This window comes from Hemitrygon akajei, chromosome 4 (genome assembly GCF_048418815.1).
Source record: "Hemitrygon akajei chromosome 4, sHemAka1.3, whole genome shotgun sequence".
Lineage (NCBI taxonomy): Eukaryota > Metazoa > Chordata > Chondrichthyes > Myliobatiformes > Dasyatidae > Hemitrygon > Hemitrygon akajei.
In genome coordinates this window covers 1,945,300-1,965,255 of record NC_133127.1, presented here as the reverse complement: position 1 = coordinate 1,965,255, position 19,956 = coordinate 1,945,300, and the positions used below count along the sequence as shown (strand labels likewise).

The following is a 19,956-nucleotide window of genomic DNA, read 5'->3' as shown; positions in this document are numbered from 1 at the left end:
TTTCCTGTCCATATACCTATCCAATTTTACCTTAAATGACACAACTGAACTGGCCTCTACTACTTCTACAGGAAGCTCATTCCACACAGCTATCACTCTCTGAGTAAAGAAATACCCCCTCGTGTTTCCCTTAAACTTTTGCCCCCTAACTCTCAAATCATGTCCTCTCGTTTGAATCTCCCCTACTCTCAATGGAAACAGCCTATTCACGTCAACTCTATCTATCCCTCTCAACATTTTAAATACCTCGATCAAATCCCCCCTCAACCTTCTACGCTCCAATGAACAGAGACCTAACTTGTTCAACCTTTCTCTGTAACTTAAGTGCTGAAACCCAGGTAACATCCTAGTAAATCGTCTCTGCACTCTCTCTAATTTATTGATATCTTTCCTATAATTCGGTGACCAGAACTGTACACAATATTCCAAATTTGGCCTTACCAATGCCTTGTACAATTTTAACATTACATCCCAACTTCTGTACTCAATGCTCTGATTTATAAAGGCCAGCGTTCCAAAAGCCTTCTTCACCACCCTATCTACATGAGACTCCACCTTCAGGGAACTATGCACTGTTATTCCTAGATCTCTCTGTTCCACTGCATTCCTCAATGCCCTACCATTTACCCTGTATGTTCTATTTGGATTATTCCTGCCAAAATGTAGAACCTCACACTTCTCAGCATTAAACTCCATCTGCCAACGTTCAGCCCATTCTTCTAACCGGCATAAATCTCCCTGCAAGCTTTGAAAACCCACCTCATTATCCACAACACCTCCTACCTTAGTATCATCAGCATACTTACTAATCCAATTTACCACCCCATCATCCAGATCATTTATGTATATTACAAACAACATTGGGCCCAAAACAGATCCCTGAGGCACCCCGCTAGTCACTGGCCTCCATCCCGATAAACAATTATCCACCACTACTCTCTGGCATCTCCCATCTAGCCACTGTTGAATCCATTTTATTACTCCAGCATTAATACCTAACGACTGAACCTTCTTAACTAACCTTCCATGTGGAACTTTGTCAAAGGCCTTGCTGAAGTCCATATAGACTACATCCACTGCCTTACCCTCGTCAACATTCCTCGTAACTACTTCAAAAAATTCAATACGGTTTGTCAAACATGACCTTCCACGCACAAATCCATGCTGGCTACTCCTAATCAGATCCTGTCTATCCAGATAATTATAAATACTATCTCTAAGAATACTTTCCATTAATTTACCCACCACTGATGTCAAACTGACAGGTCTATAATTGCCAGGCTTACTTCTAGAACCCTTTTTAAACAATGGAACCACATGAGCAATACGCCAATCCTCCGGCACAATCCCCGTTTCTAATGACATCTGAAAGATCTCCGTCAGAGCTCCTGCTATCTCTACACAAACTTCCCTCAAGGTCCTGGGGAATATCCGGTCAGGACCCGGAGATTTATCCACTTTTAAATTTCTTAAAAGCGCCAGTACTTCCACCTCTTTAATTGTCATAGGTTCCATAACTTCCTTACTTGTTTCCCACACCTTACACCGTTCAATATCCTTCTCCTTAGTGAATACCGAAGAGAAGAAATCGTTCAAAATCTCTCCCATCTCCCTCGGCTCCACACATAGCTGACCACCCTGATTCTCTAAGGGACCAATTTTATCCCTCACTATCCTCTTGCTTTTAATATAACTGTAGAAGCCTTTCGGATTTACTTCCACCTTATTTGCCAAACCAAACTCGTAACTTCTTTTAGCTTTTCTAATCTCTTTCTTAAGTTTCCTTTTACATTCTTTATATTCCTCGAGCAATTGCTTTACTCCATGCTGCCTATATCTATTGTAGACATGCCTCTTTTTTCGAACCAAGTTTCTAATATCCCTTGAAAACCATGGCGCTTTCAAACCTTTAACATTTCCTTTCAACCGAACAGGAACATAAAGATTCTGTACCCTCATAATTTCACCCTCATCCACCTTTCTTACAATGCTCCTAGCATTAAAATAGATACATTTAAGATACTCTCCACCTCCTCCTCTCTTTTCATCCCTAGCAATGCATTCAAATTTATTATCCTTTTCTTTCTTCTCCCCTACAACTTCGGGCTGAGCACATCCCTTCTCCATCACCTGCCTTTCCTCCCTCACACACTGTCTACTTACTTGCTCTACTGGTGAACTAACCTCCTCTCCCATAGTTTCCTCAAATTGATTTCCGCCCCCCCCATCTTACTAGTTTAAAGTCTGCCCTGTAGCCCTAGCAAACCTCCCCGCTAGGATATTGGTCCCCCCAGGATTCAAGTGTAACCCGTCCTTCTTGAATAGGTCACGCCTGCCCCAGAAGAGGTCCCAATGATCCAGAAACTTGAATCCCTGTCCCCTGCTCCAATCCCTCAACCACGCATTCATCTTCCACCTAATTCCATTCCTACTCTCACTGTCGCATGGCACAGGCAGTAATCCCGAGATTACTACCTTTGCGGTCCTTCTTCTTAACTGCCTTCCTAACTCCCTATACTCTCATTTCAGGACCTCTTCCCCTTTCCTACCTATGTCATTGGTACCTACATGTACCACGACCTCTGGCTCCTCACCCTCCCACTTCAGGATATCTTGGACACGATCAGAAACGTCCCGGACCCTGGCACCAGGGAGGCAAACTACCATCCGGGACTCCCGATCACCTCCACAGAACCCCTGACTATCGAGTCCCCTATTACTATGGTCCTCTTTCTTCTATCCCTACCCTTCTGAGCTACAGGGCCGTCCTCTGTGCCGGAGGCCCGGCCGCTGTCACTTCCTCCATGTAGGCTGTCCCCCCCAACAGTACTCAAACATGAGTACTTATTGTCAAGGGGTACAGCCACTGGGGTACTCTCTAGTACCTGCCCCTTCCCCTTCCTGACCGTGACTCACCTATCTGCCTTCCGTGGCCCCGGAGTGACCACCTGCCTGTAACTCCTCTCTATCCTGACCAGGCGAAGGTCATCGAGCTGCAGCTCCAGTTCCCTAACTCGGTCCCTCAGGAGCTGCAGTTCGGCGCACCTGGCGCAGATGTGGACGTCTGGGAGGCTCGGAGACTCCAGGATCTCCCACATCCGACACTGAGAACAACAAGCTGCCCTCACACTCATACTTCCCGAATAACTGAAAATAACAAGAACTAAAAGATAAGCCTACTGTGCCCTCTTCCGCCTAAGCCCTCTGAGCCCAAGCCCTACACTCTGCTCCCGGCTCACTCCGCTGCCCGCAAACAAAGCTGCCCGCTGCTTAAGGCTGCGTTCTTTTTATATCTTCCCTCCTTCCCAAGCCTCCTTCACGCGCCTGCGCAGTCCCGCCTCTCAGAACTCCGATCTGAGAAGCAATTTGAAAATGGCCGCCGCTGCACTTCTTCTCAAAGCTTCGCTGTCCTCTTCCAAAAGAGAACTACCTCACTCCTTCTCTCCTTTTTATATCTTCCCTCCTTCCCAGGCCTCCTTCACGCGCCTGCGCAGTCCCGCCTCTCTGAACTCCGATCTGAGAAGCAATTTGACAATGGCCGCCGCCGCACTTCTTGTCAAAGCCTCGCTGTCCTCTTCCAAAAGAGAACTACCTCACTCCTTCTCTCCTTTTTATATCTTCCCTCCTTCCCAGGCCTCCTTCACGCACCTGCGCAGTCCCGCCTCTCAAAAGGTTATTTTTGCACCTTTCCAAAATCTGCCTCCCAATCTGCTCCTCAGTATCTCTGCTGCTATCAGGGGGCCTATAAAATACCCCCAGTAGAGTAACTGCTCCCTTCCTGTTCCTGACTTCCACCCATACTGACTCAAAAGAGGATCCTGCTACATTACCCGCCCTTTCTGCAGCTGTAGTAGTATCCCTGACCAGTAATGCCACCCCTCATCCCCTTTTTCTCCCCTCTCTATCCCTTTTAAAGCACTGAAATCCAGGAATATTGAGAATCCATTCCTGCCCTGGTGCCAGCCAAGTCTCCGTAATGGCTACTACATCATAATTCCATGTATTTATCCAAGCTCTCAGTTCATCAACTTTGTTCCTGATGCTTCTTGCATTGAAGTACACACACTTTAGCCCTTCTACCTTACTACGTTTATACCCTTTATTCTGCTGCTCTTTCCTCAAAGCCTCTCTATATGTTAGATTTGGCTTTACTCCTTGCACTTCTTTCACTGCTCTATCGCTCCGGGTCCCATCCTTCTTGCAAATTAGTTTAAACCCTCCCGAACCATGCTAGAAAACCTACCAGCAAGGAAATATCCCCTGAACATTTGCCACATTTCTGCTGGACATTTCCCTGAGAACATCTGTTCCCAATTTAAGCTTCCAAGTTCCTGCCTGATAGCCTCATGTTTCCCCTTACTTCACTTAAACGCTTTCCTAACTTGTCTGTTCCTAGCCTTCTCCAATGCTGTGGTAAAGGAGATAGAATTGTGATCACTTTCTCCAAAATGCTCTCCCACTCGGAGATCTGACACTTGACCAGGTTCATTTTCCAGTACCAAATCAAGTACAGTCTCTCCTTTTGTAAGCTTATCTACATATTGTGTCAAGAAACCTTCCTGAACACACCTAACAATTTCCGTGCCATCTTAACCCTTTGCTCTAAGGAAATGCCAGTCAATACTTGGGAAATTAAAATCTCCCACCACGACAACCCTGTTGTTATTACACCTTTCCAGGATCTGTCTCCCTATCTGCTCCTTGATGTCCCTGTTACTGTTGGGTGGTTTATAAAAAAATACCCAGTGGAGTTATTGACCCCTTCCTTTTCCTGATTTTGTCCTTTTTTGCAGCTGTGACTCTATCTGTGATTAACCGTGCCACGCCCCCATCTCTTTTGCCTCCCTCTCTGTCCTTTCTGAAACATTTAAAGCCTGGCACTCTAAGCAACCATTCCTGCCCCTGAGCCACCCAAGTCTCTGTAATGGCCACAGCATCATGGCTCCAAGTACTGATCCATGCTCTAAGCTCGTCCTCTTTGTTCATAATGCTCCTTGCATTAAAATAGACACACCTCAAACCATCAGTCTGAGCGCACCTGTCTATCCTCCCTCTTGCACTGTCTACAAGCTTTCTCTATTTGTGAGCCAACCACCTCTTCCTCCATCTCTTCAGTTCAGTTCACAAACCCAGCTATTCTAGTTTAAACTCTCCCCAATAGCCTTAGCAAATTGCCCCGCCAGGATATTGTTCCCCCCTGGGATTCAAGTGCAACCCGTCCTTCTTGTACAGGTCACACCTGCCCCAAAAGAGATCCCAAGGATCCAGAAATCTGAATCCCTGCCCCCTGCTGCAATCCTCAACCACACATTTATCCTCTACCTCATTATATTCCTATACTGGCACAGGTAGTAATCCCCAGATAACTACCTTAGAGGTCCTGCTTCACAACTTCCTTCCTAACTCCCTGTAGTCTGCTTTCAGGACCTATTCCCGTTTCCTACCTATGTTTTTGGTACCAATATGTACCATGACCTCTGGCTGTTCTCCTTCCCGCTTCAGGATATTGTGGATGCGATCAGAAACATCCCAGACTTGGCACCTGGGAGGCATGCTACCATCCGTGTTTCTTCCTTGCATCCACGGTATCGCCTGTCTGATCCCCTAACTATAGAGTCCCCTATTACTGTTGCCATCCTCTTCCTTTCCCTACCCTTCTGAACCACAGGACCAGACTCTGTGCCAGAGGCACGGCCACTGTTGCTTCCCCCAGCTAGGCCATTCTGCCCCCCCCCCCCCAAACAATACTCAAGCAGGAGTACTTATTGTTAAGGGGTATAGCCACAGGGGTACTCTCTAGCATCTGACTCTTGCCCTTCCCTCTCCTGACTGTTATCCACTTATCTGTCTCCCAAGGCATTGGTGTGACTACTTGCCTATAACTCCTTTCTATCACCTCCTCACTCTCCCTGACCAGATAAAGGTCATCAAGCTGCATCACCAGTTCCCTAATGCGGTCCCTAAGGAGCTGCAGCTCGACGCACCTGGTGCAACTGTGGCCATCCAGGAGGCTGGGAGTCTCCCGGACTTCCCACATCCGACGACAAGCACAGAACACCAGCCTCACACACATACTTCCTGCAACACACACAAAATGCTGGTGGAACACAGCAGGCCAGACAGCATCTATAAGGAGAAGCACTGTCGACGTTTTGGGCCGAGACCCTTCGTCAGGACTAACTGAAAGGAAAGTTAGTAAGAGATTTGAAAGTAGGAGGGGGAGGGGAAAATGTGAAATGATAGGAGAAGACCGGAGGGGTGAAGCTGAGAGCCAGAAAGGTGATTGGCAAAAGGGATACAGATCTGGAGATGGGATCATGGGACGGGAGGCCTAGGGAGAAAGAAAGGGGGAGGGAAGCACCGGAGGGAGATGAAGAACAGGCAGAGTGATGGGCAGAAAGAGAGGGGGGAAAAGGGGGGGAAAAAACTAAATGTATCAGGGATGGGGTAAGAAGGGGAGGAGGGCCACAAACAGAAGTTAGAGAAGTCAATGTTCATGCCATTAGGTTGGAGGCTACCCAGCCGGTATATAAAGTGTTGTTCCTCCAACCTGAGTGTGGCTTCATCTTGACAGTAGAGGAGGCCATGGATAGACATATCAGAATGGGAATGGGACGTGGAATTAAAATGTGTGGCCACTGGGAGATCCTGCTTACTCTGGTGGACAGAGCATAGGTGTTCAGCGAAACGGTCTCCCAGTCTGCGTCAGGTCTCACCAATATATAAAAGGCCACACCGGGAGCACTGGACGCAGTATACCACATCAGCCGACTCACAGGTGAAGTGTCGCCTCACCTGGAAGGACTGTCTGGGCCCTGAATGGTGGTGAGGCAGGAATTGTAAGGGCAGGTGTAGCACCTGTTCCGCTTACAAGGATAAGTGCCAGGAGGGGGATCGGTGAGAAGGGATGGGGGGAATGAATGGACAAGGGAGTCGCGTAGGGAGCAATCCCTGCGGAAAGCAGAAAGTGGGGGGGAGGGAAAGATGTGCTTGGTAGTGGGATCCCGTTGGAGGTGGCGGAAGTTACGGAGAATTATACGTTGGACCCAGAGGCTGGTGGGGTGGTAGGTGAGCACAAGGGGAACCCTATCCCAAGTGGGGTAGTGGGCGGATGGGGTGAGGGCAGATGTGCTGGAAATGGGAGAGATGCGTTTGAAAGCTGAGTTGATGGTGGAAGAAGGGAAGCCCCTTTGTTTAAAAAAGGAAAACATCTCCTTCGTCCTGGAATGAAAAGCCTCATCCTGAGAGCAGAGGCGGAGGAATTGTGAGAAGGGGATAGCATTTTTGCAAGAGACAGGATGGGAAGAGGAATAGTCCAGGTAGCTGTGAGATTCTGAAGGCTTATAGTAGATATCAGTAGATAAGCCGTCTCCAGAGATGGAGACAGAAAGATCAAGAAAGGGGAGGGAGGTGTCGGAAATGGACCAGGTAAATTTGAGGGCAGGGTGAAAGTTGGAGGCAAAGTTAATGAAGTCAAGGAGCTCAGCATGCGTGCAGGAGGCAGCGCCAATGCAGTCGTCGATGTAGCGAAGGAAAAGAGGGGGACGGATACCCGTATAGGCTTGGAACATGGACTGTTCCACAAACCCTTCATCAGATTTCGACCCGAAACGTCGTCACTACCTCCTCCCATAGATGCTGTCTGGCCTGCTGAGTTCTGCCAGCATTTTGTGTTTTTATTTATTTCCAGCATCTGCAGATTCACTCGTGTAACATAGGTTCATTGTCTATTCAGAAATCTGATGGTGGAGGGGAAGAAGCTGTTCCTAACACGTTGAATGTGTTCAACTATTCTCCTAACTTCAGGCTTCTATACCACCTTCCTGATGGTAGTAAGGAGGAGAGGTCATGTCGTGGGTGATGGGGTTCCTTAATGATACATGCCGCCTTTATAAGGCAGCTCCTTTTGAAGATGTTGGGGAAGCTACTCCGCTTGATGGAGCTGCCTGAGTTTGCAACTTTGCAGTTTTTTCTGATCCTGTACAGTGGCCTCTCCACACCAGACAGTGATGCAACCAGTTAGAATGCTCTCCATGTTGTATCTGTAGAAATCTTTGTTGACATACCATATCTCTTCAATCTCCTAATGAAATATAGCCACTGTCATGCCTTCTTTATGTTGAAATCATGAAAGATTATCATAGATGTTGACACCCGGGAATCTGAAACTGCACACCCTTTCCACTGCTGATCCTTCAAGTATCAAAATAAGAATCAGAATCAGGTTTATTATCACCAGCATGTGCTGTGAAATTAGTTAACATAGCAGCAGCAGTTTAATGCAATACATAATATTGAATAAATGAATAAATAAATAAATAAATAAATCGCAGTATATGTATATTGAATAGATTTTAAATTGTGCAAAAGCAGAAATAATATATATTTAAAAAGAGAGATAGGGTTCATGGGCTCAATGTCCATTTAGGAATCAAATGGCAGGGGGGAAGAAGCTGTTCCTGACTCGCTGAGTGTGTGCCTTCAGGCTTCTGTACCTCCTACCTGATGGTAATAATGAAAAAAGGTATGCCCTAGGCGCTGGGGGCCCTTAATAAGATGGCTGTGGAGACCAAGTCATTGAGTATATTTAAAGCTGAAGTTGATTTGTTCTGCTTGATTAGTGGAAGGTTCTTGACTAGTTGGGGCATCAAAGGTTATGGGGAGAAGGCAGGAGAATGGGGTTGAGAAGGATCAGTCGAGATGTAATGGTGGAGCATCTTGATGGGCTGAATGGCCTGACATTATTATAGGAAGGATGTCAAAGCTGTGGAGAGGGTGCAGAAGAGATTTACTAGGATGCTGCCTGGATTAGAGACCCTGAGGGACAAACTGATTATTTTCTCTGGAGTGACGGGGGTTGAGAAGAGATCTAATAGAGTTTATATGGTTAGCACAACACTATTATAGCATCAGAGTTTGTACATTCTCCCTGTGACCACATGGGTTTCCTCTGGGGCGGGCAAGAAGTGGTGACCCTACCAGAAATGACCAAGTTCCAAAAAAGGAATAAATAAAAGATAAACGAGACACCTGGACACACATTGACTCCACTATAAAATCTGAATGTATAGTATCTGTAGATAAAATGCCAACGTATATCATTGCAATTAAAATTAATTCATGGTAGTGCTGTAATCAGCAGCGAATTCTTTAACTTAATTCCCAGGTCAACGTTGCAGTCTCATTGTTTTGTTACTCCATATCTCTCTGGTTTTCTTTTCTCTTTAACAGTTACAACCATCTCCAAGCACCTTGTCCAAGTCTGGAGATGGTGACAGACATTGTGAAAAGCAGCTTGAATGGCCGTTTTGTCTACAGTGCCGCCTCTACAAGCAGGCGCTACTACATTGGTGTGGACAGTTACAGACCACCCCCGAAACAAGATGGGGACACCACATCAAACAAACTCCTGGTTCATCAAGTGACGGTGCAAGTTCCCTTTGAGGTTGAAGTCCTGTTTGAATCAGGAAGTTTTACACAACGATCAAATCAATTTTCTGGTGAGGTTTTCTCAAATGAACTTGAAAGGTGGAAGCAATCATTTGACGAAAAATTTGACAGCACTTTTCACTTGTCAAATAAAGGCTTTTCTCCGCAACAAATTAAATTTGCTAAAGCAGTTTTCAGTAATACAATTGGTGGAATGGGATATTTCTATGGTCAGTCATATGTTCAATCCAAATACAATGAGTATCCTTTGCCTTATCTGGAGGGCCCACTCTACACTGCAGTTCCATCCCGGTCATTTTTCCCCCGAGGATTTCTTTGGGATGAAGGATTCCATCAACTCCTGATTAGTAAATGGGACCGGTCTATTAGTAAGGAAGTGATTGGACATTGGTTAGATATGATGAACGTAGAAGGTTGGATACCCAGAGAGCAAATCTTGGACAATGAAGCACGGAGTAAAGTGCCAGCAGAGTTCATTGTACAGAGAAATGAAAATGCCAACCCTCCTACACTCTTCCTGACTTTGCAAAAGCTAATAGAAGATTTAAACGGGAAGTTGACTGAAGAAGACAGGTCCTACCTGAAGAAGCTGTTTCCGCGTTTGAAGACTTGGTATGATTGGTACAATTCAACACAAGTTGGACCTCTACCATCGACTTATCGGTGGAGAGGCCGTGACACTGACACCAATCTGTTCCTCAATCCTAAAACTCTGACCTCTGGACTTGATGATTACCCTCGGGCATCGCACCCTTCTGAGGATGAACGTCATGTGGACCTCCGCTGCTGGGTGACGTTGGCATCAAAGGTCATGACGGATATCACCAAAATCCTCAGTTTACCACATCAGGAGTATCAGGACATGTATGAAACCTTGAGTGACAACACTTTGCTTCAACAACTGCACTGGTCTGAAGATCTGAAGGCATTCTGTGATTATGGGAATCATTCTCAGTCTATCTTTCTGGAGCGAGAGAAGATCTATGTGCCCCCGGGTCAGCCTCGACAAACTGGCCATGCAGCCAGGCTTGTGCGCTCCGTTCGGAAACAGCCAAAGCTGCAGTATGTGAATGCGTTCGGCTATGTGAGTCTGTTCCCGTTCCTGCTACATATCTTGAAACCTGATTCTCCAAAGCTTCAGCACATCTTAAAGGATATAAAGGATGAAGAGAAGCTCTGGACCCCTTATGGCCTACGCTCACTTTCAAAATCTAGCCCTCTCTACTTGAAACGGAACACTGAATATGACCCACCTTATTGGCGGGGGCCTATTTGGATTAATTTGAACTACCTTGTAGTTCGAGCACTATATTACTACTCTACTCAGACTGGACCATATCAGGAAATGGCAGCAACACTCTATCAGGAGCTGAGGACTAACCTCATATCGAATCTGTATAAGCAGTATGTACAAACTGGTTACCTGTGGGAGCAATATAATGATAGTACTGGCAAAGGGCAGGGTAGTCACCCCTTTACTGGTTGGTCTTCCCTTATAGTTCTGATAATGGCTGAGCAATATTAAACTTCCTACCGCTTTCATCCTGTATAAAAGTTTAAGACTGATTATTTGGTATTAAATATTTCATTATTTCAATGATTGATTCAGTTATGGTTAAACTCCCCAGCATCCTAATCAGAGAGAAATTCAACCTGCAGGTATTACATGGCATTAACATAAGAGCAGGCACTGACAAGTTTAGTAGTACATCAACCAAACTCTGTACGCAGTGACTGCTACATTTTCAGGGATTTTTTTCAGGCTGCGAAAGCATTAGTTTCCCTTAAGAAATATTAATAAGGCGCCTGTCTATGTTTAATATCCCATGGAGAATCAGCATTCAACAAAATAGGTAGCAGCTATAGTCCATGCAGGTTTCACTGGACGACAGCCACAACTTTTAAAAATACTTCCTGTAACATGGTCTGCTGTTGACCCTTCAAACTTAGTGTGAGCTATTGTTGGCCCACAGTTCACCTCCTCATACCCTGTATCCTCCACTCCATCCAGCAGCATTGACAGTGAACCTCATCCTCCCACTTCTCAGTCTTCACTAAGAAGTAAATTAAAGGTGAAGATTTGTAATTGTCTACCAAAATACTCGTCTATAAGATTTAACATCACAGCACCTTTTCTATTCAGCTGAGTGTTAGTGTACTCAAATCTAAAGGAACCAAAAATATGCAGAGTCCTGTTTGATCTACACAATCTCAGCATGGGATTTAGTAGGGCTCTGCATTTCTTCCACTGTTAACAGACCAATTTTTCTATATTTAATTGTACTAGAATCTGAAAGGCTGGACCAATATGTATCACAGTAACTGGGCTTTTTTAGGAAGACTTTGGAATTTGCTGTTCAATTCCTTCCAGTGCCTCATGGACCCATTGCTGGTTCTCTCATTTTGTGTGGCATTTGTAAATAAATAAATTGACATGTTAAATAAATCAATTTGTGGCAACTTCAACACAAACAGTCAAAAATATAAGATGTGTACCTCTTTATAGGAACTATTATGCATTAAACTTAAAATTGTCATGGTTACCTCAGACAAAGTTTCATTTTATAAAGATTATAACACAGAATCTGAAAATACATTTGTCCATTTGATTCTGGTCTATGCATGTTTTTTTGTCGTTCATTCCATTCCCATTCATCCCATTCTTTCCACATCCCCCTGTATTTTCCTACTTTGACTGCTCTTGGGAAGACTTGCTGATTCTGGTTTGCTCACCTGACAAGTTGGCTATTTACTTGTTACCTAAACTGAGAGTGGCCTGAGGAAAAGAAACTTTATCACAAGGGAAAGTCATGATGTAAAGATGCAGTGAAAGGAAGTTTCATCATTGGCTTCAAATGGAACAGATTCCTCCAGATCCTACATCATCACATTTCCTATCAGTCTTCTAGTTGTTTGAGAAAAGGGTCAATGTTCCGTTACAGACAGACAGACAGATGTACTTTATTCATCCCGAGGGAAATTGGGTTTTGTTACAGCCGCGCCAACCAAGAATAGTGCAGAAATATAGCAATATAAAACCATAAATAATTAAATAATAATAAGTTAATCATGCCAAGTGGAAATAAGTCCAGGACCAGCCTATTGGCTCAGGGTGTCTGACACTCCGAGGGAGGAGTTGTAAAGTTTGATGGCCACAGGCAGGAATGACTTCCTATGACACTCAGTGTTACATCTCAGTGGAATGGGTCTCTGGCTGAATGTACTCCTGTGCCTAACCAGTACATTATGGAGTGGATGGGAGTCATTGTCCAAGATGGCATGCAACTTGGACAGCATCCTCTTTTCAGACACCACCATCAGAGAGTCCAGTTCCACCCCCACAACATCACTGGCCTTACGAATGAGTTTGTTGATTCTGTTGGTGTCTGCTACCCTCAGCCTGCTGCCCCAGCACGCAACAGCAAACATGATAACACTGGCCACCACAGACTCGTAGAACATCCTCAACATCGTCCAGCAGATGTTAAAGGACCTCAGTTTCCTCAGGAAGTAGAGACGGCTCTGACCCTTCCTGTAGACAGCCTCAGTGTTCTTTGACCAGTCCAGTTTATTGTCAATTAGCCTTTTTAAAATACTTAAGCTTTGTATATATGTATATGTATGTATATATATATATATATATATATATATATATATATATAGACACACACACACACACACACACATACAGTATCTAGTCAGGTACAATGTTTGTTCCTCTGCAATTTCCAATCTTTTGTTTTTCCAAAAGAAAGATTCTGATTGCTTTTTCTTGGATCTGAATGTGATCCAGTAGGATGGCTTGGAGCTGCTGTAGAAACCAAATGTTCCAAAACATAGCTCACAGCTCCAGAGACTTTCATTCAGCCCCAGACGTCAGTGCTGTTTCCCTCTGACTGCATGGGTTCTCCAGTCTACTGCTTTCTCCCTCCGCAGGTGTGTTAGACACTGAATGGTCACCATAAACATAATATTTCTGTCAGTGGGCCTTAGGAGATTCCAAGGGATTAATGAGCATGTAAGAGAAACTGTCACAAGAAATATGGAGCAATGAATGTATTAAGTGCCAGCATAGATTTGACGGTAGAATGACCTCCAATGTCAATGTCATAAGGACTTGGGAAATATGAGAACAAAGTCATCTGCTGTTCAGTAATATATCTTTACTCCCGTACAGGACATCGACTTCTTATATTTATTCTTACATTTCTTACATTTCTAAACAGGCTGTAAGTGTATCAGATATTTTTAGATATAACAGGACCTTAAGAACTGTATTCAAATCTTATTCCAGTGTTTTCATTTAGTCATGAAAATCTTGCTATCTCCTGTAGTTGCATCAGAATGATTGGGGTCAGTAATTGAAAAGAAAATCATTTCCATCCACATTTTGTGCTGTGCATAAATAATTATTTGACAGTCTATATGTATTTGTTGAACTTTAAAAAATGTAGTTTAAATTAGTAAAGTTAGTACTTGCGTCATACTGACCTTGCAGATCTTCACATTGCAACGTGCTCAGTATGTAAATACAATTCTCAGGAAATTGCAGCCTAACCTGCCAATAGTGCTGCTTCAGGGAAGTGCAGGCCAACAGGCTGGATGGAATAAGGGAAATTAATCTAATTATCTCTCATTTAATGATGGTTATGATGTTTGAAGTGTAATTGTTTATATGTAATCTGCCTGCATTGTAAGCTGCAATTTGTTTTGATCAGTGATCTGGAAAAGCCAAAATTAACAGCTCACCCAAGAAAAATTACTGTTTTTCACAACTTTAGATAAATCCAGGTAAATGTACTTCACAAGTGGATATTCACTGAACATATCTTGAACCATAATGCTTGCACAACAATCAATAAAATCTTTCCTTCTCACAATTTTGGTTAAAAAAACAAAAATATTGCCTATTTATAGTGATGTATGGGAACAGATGTGCCAATTCCATCTGATATCTAAACATTCTTCCTTATCTAGCCCAATTCTATGCATTCCACTTGTTGATAAATATTACTGCTTGACCCATACTGGGTATTGTTCCTTGCTAATTGATGCATCATTGCAAAATATTCTTTGTTTGAAAAGGAAATCTGTCATCTGGTTTATTTTTGTAAATACTGAAATCTCCAGCAGGGGGTAGCCCTGACATACGTGCTGGTTAAGACGGGTCATTTGTAAGACAGGACAGAGGTGGTTATGAGTCAAACTTGGGTAAAGCACGGGTGAGGTTGTTTCAGAGAGAATGAACAGAGTTTAATAATGATTAAAATTTTTAGTTAGGCCTCATTTAGAGTATTATATCTAGTTCAGATCGCCCCCTCCCCCACTACAAAAAGGATGTAAAGCTTTAGAAAATATGTAAAATAGGATATCTGCTGGATTTGAGGGCCTTAACTGTAAGAAGAAACTGGACAAACCTGGAGTTTCAGAGGCTGAAGAGCAACCTAATGTATAGAATTATGAGAAAACAGATGGGGTAGAATCCTTTTACCAGGGTAGAAATGCCACACACAATAAATGCCAGGCTTAGCTTTGAGGTGATACAGGGAAGTTTATTCATGGGGCAATCTTTTTTTACACAATGGTGAATGCTGGAATGTGCTGCCAGGAAAGCGGTGGAGGCAAATGCAATAGCAGTGTTAGACAGATGCATGAACAAACAGGATATGGGCCATACGCAAGTTGAGCTTAGCTATTATGGCCTTTGATATTTTTCACATTTATAAACGGTGAAGGACTACAGCCAAAGTTTTGTTTGTACCCTTAACCAGCTATTCAAAAGTGTAAAGCAGCAGCCAGTAGATAAGACTCCCTTCCAGCCCATCTGTGTTTAATAATACAGTTGTGATCAACAACTGCTGGAGATGAGCTGGCAGATGGAGTGATCAAAAGCACAGCCCACGCACCACACTTCCAGAATACCAGTGCAAAAGTATCAACAGTAAATGCTCAGCAGGTCAGGCGGAGGCAGTGGAGAGAGAATATAGCTAACTTTTTGGGTCCACACGAGACTGCAGGTATTTGGAATCTGGATCAGGAAGTCGGTGAATCAAGCAGGGCTAAAGGAGCTGTCAGTGTTTCAGGTTGAAACCCTGCACTGAGAGTGGGAAGGGCAGATGGCCAGCAGAGAGGCATGAAGGGAAATGGTGAGGCAGGAGCCCAAGGAAGTTGGTGTACTGAGGAGCAGTGAAGAATTTTGGACAGGTGGAGTTGAGTCGGGGAGTGAGGAGGTGGAATTGGGAGACAGAGACATTGGGAATACCCAAGTGCTTGAAACTGATAAATAAAGCAGGTAACGAAAGAGATGAAGAACAGATGGAACTAGACATGAATGGGAGATATGTGGGCTGAACCTCGTGTTGCACAGGCAGGAGGTGGAAGATAAACAATGGGAACTGATCTGTCTTTGGGATTGAATATAATTCTAGTTTGCAGATGGTCATGAGGATATTAATCTGTTGGTAAAATGGCCTGAGCAATAGCAGATAAAATGTAATCCTGATATTTTGGGGGTGCTGCGGTTGCAAGACGCTATTGCAATTCAGAGTTAAACCCTGGCATCCTTTGTAAGGAGTTTGTATGTCTTCCCTGTGGAATATGTGGGTTTTCTCTGGGTGCTCCAGTTTCCTTCTACAGTCCTAGCAGTTAGGTTAATTGGTCTTTGTAAATTATCGGCTAAGATTGAATTGGGAAATTGCTGAACAACGTGGCTCGAAGGGCTTAATCTGTGCTGAATCTCTAAATAACTACATAAATGTGAGGCGATATACTGACTAGGGATTAGCAAGAGCGGGGATATATACAGTGAAATGCAGGGCTGCATGCAACAGCTCAGTGTACAAGTCCAAGGCATCCTGAAGATGGCAGCACAGGTAGATAAGGTGGTGGTGAAGGCAGATGGGTTGCAGGTAATGGGAGCCAGGGAGTGGTGCTGGTAGGTGGCCCAACCCAAACATCTCTACATTGGGAAGTAGGCTCCGGCTGTCCACCTATGTCTCATAATTTTATATAGCGCTATGATACCATTTCACAGACAGGCCCATTCCTAATTATAACTCACATCCTCCAACAAGGCAACTCTTTGTGAATCTTTCCTGCACCCTTTCTAGCTTAATCACATCCTTCCTACATGATGCTGTACAGAATACTCCAAGTGAGGCCTAACCAACATTTTGGTCAATGGTAACATGATGTTCCAACTCTTATACTTAGTGTCTTGGCTGATGATGGCAAACATGCTGTATGCCTTCCTCACCAGTCATTGCTATTTTCAGGGGTCTACAGTAGTGCTAGAAAGTTTGTGAACCGGGTTCCGATGACGTCATTGTCGAGAATAGCAGCTTAAGTCACTAGCTCCTCTGGGAAAACGCGTATTAAGCCCCGTTATCCCATCAAATATAATATTTTTTGAAAACTATTTGAACTGAAAAGAGGGGCAAGAATGGGGAAAAAGAACGGAAATAAAAAAAGCAACACTGCGGAGCCTGCGGCCAAGAGGAGTGCAGTGAGCGGCTCTCCTACCCGACCACGTGTTAGCGAGGCGGACGCTGGGCCTCGTTCAGGTGAAGCAGCGAATATCTTCGAAATCCTGAAAGAAATAATGGTCCAGAAAGATTAAAAAACAGCAGCTCCATGATATTAAGTCAGAGCTCACCAGCGTCAATCAAAAAATAGTGGTGGCAGAGACTCGAATTGAGAAGGTGGAAGATCATGTTCAAAACGTGGAATGGATACTGAGTAAGACAAAAATATTACATCACCAAGAAGGTAAACTGCTTGACCTGGAGGGAAGATCACAGCGGAAAAATATCAGAATCTACAACGTTCCCGAAGGAGCGGAGGGCTCGTCTATGACGGAAAGCTCGTCTATGAGTTTGTCGGAAAGTTACTGTGAGATGCGCTGGATATTGCCTCGGCTATGAAGCTGTAAGTCGAAAGAGCCCACCGCGCGCTTGTCCCAAAACCTACCCAGGATAGAAAGCCACGCTCAATAATAATAAAATTCCTTCAGTACAACACCAAGGCAAAGATTATACGAAGGGCCTGGGGTAAGAAGAGAGTGTTTTTCGACGATAAATTAATATATTTCGACCAAGATTACCCCGCCCCCCACAATCCTGCAGAAACGCAAAGATTACTCTGAAGTAAAGCGAGTACTAAAGCAAAAAAAGATTAAATTTCAAACTCCGTACCCTGCTAAACTTTGAGTGTTTTATGACAACGGGACGCAGTTGTACCAGACAGTGGAAGAGGCGACTACAGACATGAAGGCCAGAGGGTTGCCCGTCAGCATGACCAAAACGAAGGAAAGCCTGACTGAGGAATTGTCCTGCTTCACTTCACTCAGGAATGATCCCGCTCCGCTTGGGAAATAGTGCGAGAATCGAGAAGGCAGGAGATGGGAGGGGGCTGAGAGAAATATATCAGGAAGAGACCAGGGGTTTCCTAAAGACAGTCCTCACCCCCTTCAGAAGAGCCATAAGGTTTGACTAACTTTAAAAATGTTGAGAAGCTAAACGGAAGCAAAAGTACACGGTGATATAACTATCTCGAGAAATACTTATTATAATGTGGATTTTTTAATATTACTTAGTTGTTATTCTTTATTTGCTCACTTACTCCTTTTTCCCCACCAAAATGAGAATATATATATAGATATAGATATATATATATATATATAATGTATGTGTGTGTGTATATATATATATCTATATCTATATATATATTCTCATTTTGGTGGGGATTATCATATTTGAAAAATTCTTCGAATATTCTCATATTTGTGTGTGTGCATATATATATAGATATATATAGGAGGAGTACACGGAAATCTTTTCTGTGTAATGGATTTGTTCACTGACTTATGAATACTGCAATGGGGACCCTCAACTCACAAGTAGGAGGAGTTATCCCCCACAGCTAGACATTTCCTCTAACTCAACGCAGGGTCATCTACTAGAGACCTCAGTCTTGGAATCACACGTTCTTTGCCATTTTTGTTATTATTTGCATTTCTTGGTTCTTATTTGTTCAGGGAGTAGATCGATTAAGTTTTATTCTAATTTCAGTGATACAGTGGCAGATAAATACAGATGGCTAAGGACAAGGTAAAATTCATTTCTTTTAATGTCAATGGGCTATTAAATCCAAACCAATGTAAGAGAATTTTATCCAATTTAGAACAATTTGATTCATAATGGGAAAATGGTTTAACTACATAATGCCTCATAGGCCTGATTTTATTCTCACAAATCAATGAATCTGTGGTAAAAAAAAAGATCACTCCCTACTTGTACATAGTTCTTTCCTTTTGCTTGTTTTTTCTTTCCACTCTTTTCTATGAGTGTATACCTCAGATAAATACTTTGTGGAGATTTGTGATATATATGATTATATGATATATATGTACAATGTCTGAAATACATCTTATGGAAATGTTTGTTTGAAGATGAACTTCAATAAAAAAATAAATTACAAAAAAAAGAAAGTTTGTGAACCCTGCAGAATTTTCTCTATTTCTGCATCAATATGACCTAAATATGATTAGATCTTCACACAAGTCCTAAAGCTAGATAAAGAGAACCCAGTTTATTAAATCTCACAAAAATATACTTGTTCATTTATTTATTGAGAAAAAGTTATCCATAATTGCATGTATTTGTTGGAAAAAGTATGAAAACCTCTGGAGTAATGCCTTCTATAAAAGCTACTTGGAGTCAGGTGTTCCAATCAGTGAGATGAGATTCCAGGTGTAGGTTGCAGATGTGCCCTGCCCTATAAAAACAGATACACAAAGTCAGGTTACTAACAGAGCCTAACTTTTTCAAGAAAGATCTGTTTATGTGCACCATGCCTCGACCAAAACAACTTTCAGAGGAGCTCGGAAGAATTGTAGAGATGTATGAAGCTGAAAACAGCTACAAAGGCATTTCTGAAGACCTTAGAGTTCAGTAAGAGAAATTGTCTACAAATGAAGGAAACTCAGTACTGTTGCTACCCTCTCTAGGAGCGGGCATCCTGTAAAAATTACACCAAGAGCACAACATGCAATGCTGAAGGAAGTAAAAAGAACCCAAGGGTAACAGCAAAAGACCTGCAGAAATCTCTAAAACTTGATATGTGTCCACTGCTCGCCAAAAAAAACATTGCTACACGTCTCAAGTTTGCAAAACACCACCTCGATGTTCTACAACACTTCTGGGACAATGTTCTATGGACAAATGAAACAAAAGTAGCAGTAGAGATTGTGGAGGCATTGGTAATGATCGTTCAAAAATCATTGTACTCTGCATGGAGCCAGAGGACTGGAAAATTTCAAATGTCACTCCACTCTTTAAGAAAGGAGGGAGGCAGCAGAAAGGAAATCAGTGGTTGGGAAGATGTTGGAGTCAATTGTTAAGGATGAGGTTATGGAGTAGTTGGTGACATAGGACAAAGCCAGCATGGTTTTCTTCAGGGAAGATGTTGCCTGGTGGACCTGTTGAAATTTTTTTGACGAGATTACAC

General features: G+C 43.3%; 1 protein-coding gene across 2 annotated transcripts in view; it reads left to right on the top strand.

Annotated features, from left to right (window-relative positions):
* mogs (mannosyl-oligosaccharide glucosidase) overlaps window positions 1-12,059 on the top strand; it is a 68,746-nt gene extending 56,687 nt beyond the window's left edge. For both annotated transcript variants that reach the window (XM_073041989.1, XM_073041990.1), the window contains exon 5: window positions 9,232-12,059. In XM_073041989.1, coding sequence (XP_072898090.1) covers window positions 9,232-10,975 — 1,744 coding nt within the window. In that variant the 3' untranslated portion in view covers window positions 10,976-12,059. The remainder of the gene's footprint in view (window positions 1-9,231) is intronic.
* Window positions 12,060-19,956: the final 7,897 nt, after the last annotated feature.